Source organism: Apodemus sylvaticus, chromosome 18 (genome assembly GCF_947179515.1).
Source record: "Apodemus sylvaticus chromosome 18, mApoSyl1.1, whole genome shotgun sequence".
Taxonomy (NCBI): domain Eukaryota; kingdom Metazoa; phylum Chordata; class Mammalia; order Rodentia; family Muridae; genus Apodemus; species Apodemus sylvaticus.
Window position 1 is genome coordinate 18794699 of NC_067489.1, and position 10309 is coordinate 18805007.

Genomic DNA, 10309 nt, shown 5'->3' on the forward strand with positions numbered 1-10309 from the left:
AAGTGGTTTGGCAATAAATGTATATAGGAGTAGCATTGCTCAAATCATTACTCAGGACTAGGCAGGATTTCTGGAATGTCCCCTCTCCTCTTCCAAGCCTGGACATTAGCCTTGCATTTTATTAACCCTATCTAAACCAAAACACAGGTTTCCAAAGGATCTGAAGTAGGTAAGCTTCAAAAAAGGTTTCCTTTATTAAAACATCAGTTATACATCTGTCACTTGACTTTGATGGGCTTCCTTCCAATCATTGTAGGGGCTTGCAACAGTAGGGCCACGACGGGAAACAGCTTCCAATTTTTTTGTGAGAATAAAAACAATAAAAGTAACAGTACCCTCCCTTCTTCTGGCACCAGTCAATTTTTTCTTTTTCACTTAGAGCACCAACAGCTGCAAGGAGAGAGTAGATACCCTTTAGAGTTATAGACATAAAGCCAAATATTTGAGAACCTTTTTGGGATACAAGATAGATAACATGTCTAAGTCCATGAGATAAATTTCTCTTCCAAGTAATTGTTATGGAATTGAACCCTGAGGACAGGTAATGAAATCACACACTTGACAAGGATGAACAGCAGAATTATAAGTGTAGCTTTTATGTTTGATGTTCATACTCAAGATTCTTCCCCAATTCACCTATTATTTTTCCATCTTACTGTTGTGCCTAAGATGCCACATACTCTATTTCTTAATGCTACAGGCATTACTGTACCAGGAACATATTTTGAAGTGCTCCATTTCTCCTTTTTAGTCAGATTGGTCCTTCTGACTCTGGTCCAAGTTTACAGACTTCTCACCACAATCCACCAAAATCTATAATCATTAGTGTTATACTGATATCGTGGTTGCCTTGGGAAATTTTCATAGGTTTCAGAAATTGGTACTTATTCTGCATACTGTGGGATAACACAGGACACATAGAATGTATCCTGGGTTAGTCTTCAACAGTATCCAGGATAGAGTACAATTACTCTGTGATACACCTGGTAACCATCAAGTGGTAATTTTACCCACATCCTTTGGTAATTTATGGGCTGACTCAAGTACTCTGAAAATTCCTGCTCAGAAGTTCCAATCCTTAGTATCCTAGAATGTGATCCTAGAATCCTAGTATCCTAGAATGTGATTGGAGACAGGCGCTTACAGTTAATCGACATCAAATGAGTTATTTATATCAAACTCAAATGTGCCATGAAAATATATACAAAGCATTCCATGTATTTATCACCAGTCAAGAGAAGAGGCTTTGTTTGTTCAAGATTGTTCTCTGAAACGTTGATGAGCCTCATTGCAATAGTCTATAAAATATTTATAGACTCATATATACTTAATCAAAGATATAAAAAGCCATGACAATGTGTTGTCTCCAGAATTGAAAAAAGAAACTGAAAATGACACTAGCAGATAGGAAGATCTCCCATGTTGGTGTGTTAGCTTACTTAGTAATGTTTCAAAGCCAGGACACTGGAATTGATCTACAGAGTCAAGATATCCCCACCAAAATCCCAAGGCTGTTCTTCATATGAATTGAGTAAAATATCATCCTTAAGTTCATATGACAATGCAAAGGACTCCAAACCAGTGAAAGCATTTCTGAGCAGATAGAACAATGTTGGAGGGGTTATGATATCCCTTTAATTTATACCTCAGAGCCATTCATAATATACAGGAGCAGTAGGGCATCAGCACAGAAGCAAAAAATCAAACAAACCAAAAAAAAAGAACAAAAAACATCAGTAGCATTGTGTAGAAGGCCTTGAAATAAGCCCACACAGCTACCAATAGATTTTTGTGAAAAGTACTGTGGTTCATTTCTATTGTTAATTTGATTAGATTGAGAAACAGCTGACAGGGAAGCAAGATAGAGAAACACAAAGAACTCCTGCCAAGATGAAAACATACAGTGATGTCTGTCAGGATATGGTGATGGTTTGGTTATAAAACATCATGAAACATAAAAAGTATCGCATTTTGTAGACCTGGTTCATGTCCCTAATTTGAAACTTTCTAGGAAGTTTAAGAAAAGTAGGTCACAGGGGGCAAATGGAATCTTTGCCCTTGAATGTGCCTATGTCTTAGTTCCTTCCTGCCAAGGGGTAAATGAACTTCTTTGCCACATGCCTCCACCACTGTGTTCTTTGGAGGTGCCTGGGCTGACATGGGGAATGAATGAAGTGGCCTTCAGGTCTTTCATAGAGACTAATTATATAAAGTACATAAATACACACACACATACCCCCCACACACACACACTCACACACTCACCCCCTACCCCTCCAGAATGCTTTTAGAAACAGATACTAATGTTATCCATAGAATTTCACAGTTTCAATTTTTGTAACAATTTCACTGTTCAGATGAGGAAAATAAGGACCAGACACATGTGAATTAATCTTAGTCAACAGAAGTAGTAGATTGGAAAAATATATCTTTTCCTCTTTTTTTTAAAACTGGAATCCACTTGCTCCTGAGTCAGAGATAGATTGTACTGGCTCAGATTATGTGGGATCTTCCATAGCTAGACAAGAAGCACTCCTCCAAGAATAAAGACATTCCCTCAGGGAATAGAATACCACCCTGACTGCTGGAACACTTTTGGGAAAGTCCCAATCCCTGTTGGAGGAGTGGTGGCACATTCCCTGAATCAGGGCACCTGGGGAAGACCTCTCAGTGACTTGGGTGAGTATGGAAATGCCTGTCTGTCTGTGAAGAGTTGGCCCCTGTGTGTGTGAGGAGCTGCACTGCAGATGAAGTAGAATCCCTTTCCTATAAGGTGTTTCCTCCATTTCAGGCATAGGACTTCAGTCTGCCCCTAATAGGTCCAAATCCCTGCCAGGATTACTCCTTCTCCCCACTGTAGTTTTCTGCCTTCATGTCCCCTATCCTGACAAGATGTTGCAGGTCCTCAGGCTTACCTGGGGTGGTGTATGAGAAAAGGAGGCAGCATATCAGCATCAGAGAGCAGAGAGTCCGCATGGCTGGTTGAAGGAGCACTCAGACTCCAGAGAGGGTCAGTAACTCCTGCAGGACTGAGAGTCTTAAGAATCCTGAGGGTTGCCTGCAGCTGAGGGTGAAGCTCATTAACTTGCCCTCCTCCTGTGTGTGTGTCCTGAGGCATTTCCAGTGCTGGTGATAGGTGTTCATGCTAAGATCTGCACAGATTTTGCTCTCATTTTGGAATCTCTAATTTATTTAATTTTATTTTACTTCCTCACGCCTGGATCATTCTAACTTTCAGGTTAGAGAGTCTGAGTGTTCTCCAATGACATAGCATATGATAGCATCATTCAGGCCAAAATGAATCAAAAAGGCTGTAAGAGGAATAACCCTGAGAGCCTAGTGTTCCTACAGGGTAGGTCCACTGTAACCTCTCTGAACAGAAGCTAAGCTGATTGAGGGATGAGACTTCTTTCTCAGTAGCAGCTGCTGCCCCTCTTTTTCAATGAATTAATGTAATTCACTTTACATGCTAATCCCAGCCCCCCTCTCCTCTCCTCCCAGCTACACCTTTACAAATCTTTCCTCCCCTTGTCCTCAGAGAAAGGGAAATCCCCTTCAGGCACCACCCTGCCTTGGGATATCCTGTCACAGCAGGACTAAGTACATCCTCTGTCACTGAGACCAGACAAGGCAGCCCAGCTAGGGAAAGGGGTCCAAAGGCATGCACAGATTCAGAGGCAGGTTCTACTCTACTTGTTATAGGACCCATATCAAGACCAAGCTGCACATCTAATACAAATGTGTGGGGACCTAGGTCCAGTCCGTGTGTGCTCTTTGGTTGATGGTTCAGTCTTTCTGAGCTCCCATGGTGCTAGTTAGTTGACTGTATAGGATTTCTTCTGTTTCCATGACCCCCTCAGCTCCATAAATTCTCTCCTCAACTCTTGTACAAGACTCCTGAACTTCATCCAATGTTTGGATATGGATATTTGTATCTGTTTCTATATGTACAGTGCAAAGCCACTTAAGAAGCAGTTATGCTAGACTCCTGTCTATAAGCATAGCAGAGTATCACAAAGAGTGTCAGGAGTTGGCACTCTCACATGGGATGGTTCTGAAGTTTGGCCAGTCATTTATTGGCCATTTGATCAATCTTTGCTCCCTCTTTATCCCTGTGCATGGTGTAGGTAGGAATAATTTTGAGTTGAAGGTTTTGTGAATGTGTTGATGTCCCCCTACCTCTGCTGGAATTCTTTTTTTTTGTTTTTAAGATTTTTTTTTTTTACAGTAGAGTAGAGAATTTATACATTAGTTTTTCTTTTTTCTTCTTTTCTTTTTTTTTGGTTTTTTTTTTTTATCCGATATATTTTTATTTACATTTCAAATGATTTCTCCTTTTCTAGCCCCCCACTCCCTGAAAGTCCCACAAGCCCCCTTCTCTCCCCCTGTCCTCCCACCCACCCCTTCCCACTTCCCTGTTCTGGTTTTGCCGAATACTGCTTCACTGAGTCTTTCCAGAACAAGGGGCCACTCCTCCTTTCTTCTTGTATCTCATTTGATGTGTGGATTATGTTTTGGGTATTCCAGTTTTCTAGGTTAGTAACTACTTATTAGTGAGTGCATACCATGATTCACCTTTTGAGTCTGGGTTACCTCACTTAGTATGATGTTCTCTAGCTCCATCCATTTGGCTAAGAATTTCATGAATTCATTGTTTCTAATGGCTGAATAGTACTCCATTGTGTAGATGTACCACATCTTTTGCATCCACTCTTCTGTTGAGGGATACCTGGGTTCTTTCCAGCATCTGGCAATTATAAATAGGGCTGCTATGAACATAGTAGAGCATGTATCCTTATTACATGGTGGGGAATCCTCTGGGTATATGCCCAGGAGTGGTATAGCAGGATCTTCTGGAAGTGAGGTGCCCAGTTTTCGGAGGAACCGCCTCTGCTGGAATTCTTAATTGGCTACAAGTGTCTCTTAAGTTTCTATATCCCCAGAATGTACGGTCACCCCATAAATTCTAGGTAGCCTTCCCCATTCTAGGTTTCTGGCTAGTCTAAGGTATTTGTCCTACTGATTTCCATTCTCACTCCCAGCCCTCTTCCTCCTCCCCATACCTGATCACCATCTCTATGCCCCCATCACTCCCTTTCCCACCCAGTTGCCTCCCTCCATCAACTTCCATTGTTCATTTTATTTTCCCTTCTGAGACAGATTCAACCTTCCTTCCTTAGGCCTTCCTTGTTATTTGGCCTCTTTGGATCTGCTCAGTGTAACATAGTTATCCTGTACTTCAAGGGTAACATTCCCTTCAAGTAAGGGTACAACATGTATGTCCTTTTGGGTCTGGGCTACGTAACTTAGGATGAACTTTTCTAGTTCTAGCCATTTGCCTGCAAATTTCATGATGTACTCATTGCTAATAGCTGACTAGTATTCCATTGCATAGATTAACCACCTTTTCGTTATATACTCTTCTGTTGAGGAACATCTAGTTCATTTCCAGTTTCCAGCTATTATAAAGTAAAGCTGATATGAACATTGTGGGACAAGTGTCCTTGTGGTATAGTGGAACATTTTTTGGGTATATGCCCAGGGGTGGTATAGCTGAGCCTTGGGATAGAACTATTCTTAATTTTCTAAGAATCCTCAGCATTTGTTTATGTTGTCCAACAGGCAGGGACATCTTTACATCATTTACAACATATACATATTTACAAAAGAGTATCATGCATCCCTAGATACTGGTCATTTCAGCTGAGGGAGCAGCTGGAAGGGAAGTTCTGTCAAGGATCATATGTTCTGGAGTAGGGCTGCTATGAAGTTCTGGGATGAAGGAACAAAGCCATTGTAGATGTCTGGGGTAACAAATGGAGCAGGATAAAAAACAATGCCACGTATTCCAAAAAGTAAAGAATGACAAACTCTTGTGTGGTGAAGTATATGGGAGAAGAATATAGGTAAAGAGGTCAATGCCAGACTTGACTGGGTGAACAATTTCTCTAGAAGGCTTTGTATTACCATGGTCTTCTAGTTGCTGTTATGGGAAAATAAAATACATTGCTGCTTTCTGTTAGTCATTTGTCAGGCTCTGTTAGAGAAACCTGGCTAAAATGTTACTGGAAAAGAACTTTGCAAATTGCCTCTGACACCTGCCTCGGGCAGGACCCTTGTGCCCTCTGTGTGCATGCCTTATCTTTGAAGTGCTTAGAACTTTCCCAGGACTGTCACCCAGTCAGGCCACTTTAGGCATTTCTGTTCATTAATTATGTCACCTATATCACTTGAGGACCAATCCCAAGGGAAGTCACTTATTCTTCCCAAGCCTTCATATTATTTTGAATTAGATTTTACTGTAAGTTTTCATACTTTAAACACTTTACATATTCTCAAAAAAAAAAAAAAAACCGGGAAACAGAGAATCATCATAGACTTCCACTTGAAGGGATGACCTTATTCCCAGTCCTGCCCAACTTAAGCTTTCTCAATAAACTGGAACCCTAAAACTGTGGGCCTTTGTGACCCTGCCTTGCTGCTCTCCTTGTCCACCTGGCCTCATGAAACAGCCTCCATCAGCTGACATGCACACTGCCTCTCAACACCACAGGGAGTTAGTTATGATGTAAAGTGCACTCCTGAAAATTAGACTGGGTTAAGAAAGTGGTACCACTAGCTTCTCCTCTAGGGTCTATGGTCTCTGCAGTCATGGGTAGATGATTAGGCTTTTAAAGCCAGGCATGATTTCCTCCTGCTAAGTACCCTTAAATCCAATTAAATTCCATTTTAAATTTTTCCTCAGAAAATATAGGATCTTTGCTTTTAGCCTGTGTTTGTTGGTTTATGCTGGTTTGTTTTTCTGACAATGGTTTATGTAATCCTGGAGGACCCCAGACTTCCTATGGAGTTGAAGATGACCTTGTCGTGTTCCTGCTTCAACCCCTATTGATGGCATATACCATGATGGATGGGCCCTTGTGGATCTGGGGATCAAAGCTAACACTCAAAGATGCTGGAGAACCACTCTGACATCTGAGCTGCTTGTTTAGCCCTTGTTTTGTAGAGCTGTGGCTGTCTGCTGCTCTTTCCCCATTGTATTTCCTTTCCTCTCTCAGTTTACAATATATATCTATGTGTAAGTGTATATCTATCTATGTATCTATGTATCTATATATGTATCTATGTATCTATATATGTATCTATGTATCTATTTCTCTATGTATCTATCTGTGTATCTGTGTATGTATGTATGTATATATGTATCTATCCATCTATCTATCTATCTATCATCTATGTATCTGCGTATCTATATATCTATGTGTCTATATATCTATCTATGTATCTATCTGTTTATCTATGTATGTATGTATGTATGTATGTATGTATCTATCTATCTATCTATCTATCTCTCTGTTTATCTGTGTATATATGTATGTATGTATGTATCTACCTATCTATGCATGTACTTATCTATGTATCTATGTATCTATCTAGTTATGTATATATGTATGTACATATGTATGTATGTATGTATGTACATATGTATCTATCTATCTATCTATCTATCTATCTATCGATCTATTTCCAACAAGAATTCTTTGATTTTATATTACTTTTCCTTTGAGCTTTCCCTGCTTTGTTTCTCTAGAGAATTCCTTGAGTGTGCAGAATATATTCTTAATTTTTGCTACACTTACCTCTGATCCTCACCCAGAACATTTTGTTACTGTCTTACAATGTGACACTGCACTTTCTATCAGCCTGTGGTTTTGTTCTTCAGGCTTACACCACCCTACATTTGCTGAAGTGTTTGCTTGTGCATTCAAGATCAACGATGAAGCTGCAAGCACTGTTTTGTGGAAGCAGTGCAAGCAGAGTGTCCTTTCAAGTGGTTCCATTACAAGATGGTTCCCGGATAACCTTTGTCTTAATAGGCAGAGTCATCTGGGATTCCTAAGATAAGACATTCATTGATATTAAATCATCCTTTTAGTGTGCTGGGTGCTCAGGAGAGTGTGTAACTGGTAAGGTGGCACTGAAGATGGTTTGATATTTGAGATCATTTATTAACTTGGCTGGGTGATGGTGTCAGGCCTTCAATCAAGCATGATTTTGGATGTTTCAGAGGGGGGATGTTTTTAGACAAAACTCCTTGTTTGTTTGTGTACTGGTCAGTCAGATGTGGTAATGGGAAGCACATAGGATGTATAGAAAGCAAATTACTTGTTTTGTGTTAATAAATTGCATTTTAAACTTTCTGTGTCATCGTTAGTTGATATACAAGAGCGGCCTCTCCTTTTTTTTTAACGAGAACCAGAGGAGGAAGTGATGGGGGGTGGGAAGTGGGGTTGTGTTGTGAGGAGGGTGTGAGGGAGGGAATCTGTAGTTGAGATGCAAAATAATAAATAAGGTAAAATTTTTAAGTGAATTTAAAATTTCAATGATATCATCATTTTTTTGCGAATTTCCCACAATGCTTTATGATCATATTCTCCTTTTTCCGCCAACTCCTCGCACACCCACAACCGCCTTCCTGTACACCCAGCCCCCATCTCTCTCATAGACCAGTTACATCCAGTTCGTGTTTATTAGCTGTTGTTCTTCCATGTAGGGCTTACTCTGTAGTATGGTCTGTGTGCTATTGCTCACACTGCTACAGAAAACCACCTCTGACCTTCTCAGAAGCAATCAAGTGGCAGTAGCTCCTCTGCTAAGAGTGGGAATACACTCCTGCCCATAATTCCAGAAGGTCCTGGACATGAGGCAGAGCCTTCTGCAAGGGTACACCAGTACCACTGAGGGAAGAAGGTTGAAAGGGATGGAGCAAGGCTACTTTGAGGCTCCTTTGAAATGTCAGAGATGTGTCATGGTCTTTAGCTTAGAAGGGTTGGTTTGTATAAATTCGGTGGGTCCATTTGTTTGTTTGTTTTGTTTTGCTATCTAGTAAGCCCCTAGTATCTTATCAACTGCCCTTGTGATGACCAAGGAAGAAGAGTATTGTCTCCTGAAGCGTACATGCTTGAGGGAGGAGAAAGCTGTGAGCTTTAGAGTGTGAACCTCACAGACATCCTTCTGAGGAACTTTGTACAGTCTTTATGGACTGACTGTGGGTGGGGATGGGGCTTCCTTCCCCAATGTACAGTTTCCTGTTTTACTTTGTAGAGTAGGCAAGCATCATAACCTAGACCAAGTAAATTATGTATAATACAATCTATATATTGGTAGACAATGAACAAAGCACACTGCTTTCTATATGATGTGTGGTTAATAGTCAGTTGATAGAATAAAACCCAACTTCTTTGAAAAGAATAGATTTTGGACATAGTTTATCCTTTAAACTTAAAGTACACTTGTACTGATTATCCATCCAATCAAGCACCAGCCTCTGCCCCATGCAAGGACTTTGCCTAGTCTGGAATGGGTGAAGTAGGTTACAGAGTTTGATAAAGGTGTAGCTTTAAAGACTGATGGTCTCTGGCCTTCTAGCTCTCTAGCTATATTGAATGCTTGCTGATAACTTCTAATACACCCCAAAAACTTTCTTGCTCATTTCTAGGATTAAAAACTGCTGTCTGCCCCACCTAGGGATCCATCCCATCTCCAGACACCAATCGCAGAAACTATTGCTGATACCAAGAAGCACTTCCTGACAGGAGCCTGGTATGGCTGTCCCCTGAGAGTCTCTGCCAGAGTCTGACCAATACAGATAGGTGTGTTTGAAGCCAACTATTGGAGTGAGCATGAGAACCCCAATGTAGGAGTTAGGGGAAGGACTGAAGAAGCTGAAAGTGTTTGCAACCCCATAAGAAGATCAACAATATTAATAAACCAAACCACCCAGAGCCCGGGGAGCTAAACCAGCAACCAAAGAGTACACATGGAGAGATCCATGGCTCCAGCTGCATATGTAGCAGAGGATGGCCTTATTTGGCATCAGTGGAATTTAGGCCCTTGGGCTTGTGCAGACACAATACTCTAAAATTAGGTGAATGTTAGGCCAGTGAGGCAAAAGTGAGAGGTAGGGTGGATGAGCTCAGAGAAGCAGGAGGGTGAGGGGATGGGATAGGGGTTTTGCAGAGTATTGGAAGGGAGATAACATTCCAATTATAAATAAAATAATCAATAAAAATAATATTCTTCAGTTGTTAAGAAAAATGAAATTTGCAAGTAAATGCATAGAGATAAAAAAAAAAAAAAACAACCTCCTCTCTTTGGCAACTAAAACCTGTAGTCTATCAGGAGGGCATTAAGTAAAGGGTTAATTGCTAGGTCTTTTTTCTCTAGCCCAGCACTCTTACCTTTTGGAGGGAGGTTTCACAATATAGTTTTAATGAACCAGGAGACATAATTGATCATTAACCCATTA

The 10309-nt window shown here is 40.6% G+C and overlaps 1 protein-coding gene across 1 annotated transcript; it reads right to left on the reverse strand.

Moving 5' to 3' along the window:
* Positions 1-247: 247 nt before the first annotated feature.
* On the reverse strand, positions 248-2976 carry LOC127668439 (beta-defensin 9-like). The gene is made up of 2 exons (XM_052162069.1): positions 2916-2976; positions 248-390 (listed from the first exon to the last, which is right to left on the reverse strand). The coding sequence occupies exons 1-2, from the start codon at positions 2974-2976 to the stop codon at positions 248-250; spliced, it is 204 nt and encodes a 67-aa protein (XP_052018029.1).
* Between the last annotated feature and the right edge of the window lie 7333 nt (positions 2977-10309).

Excerpts from the sequence above, each read along its gene's own strand:
- LOC127668439 (XM_052162069.1), bottom strand. The coding sequence starts at position 2,976 with ATGCGGACTCTCTGCTCTCTGATGCTGATATGCTGCCTCCTTTTCTCA. Across the intron at positions 391-2,915 it reads TTTCTCATACACCACCCCAG|CTGTTGGTGCTCTAAGTGAA; the intron begins GTAAGCCTGAGG and ends CTCTCCTTGCAG.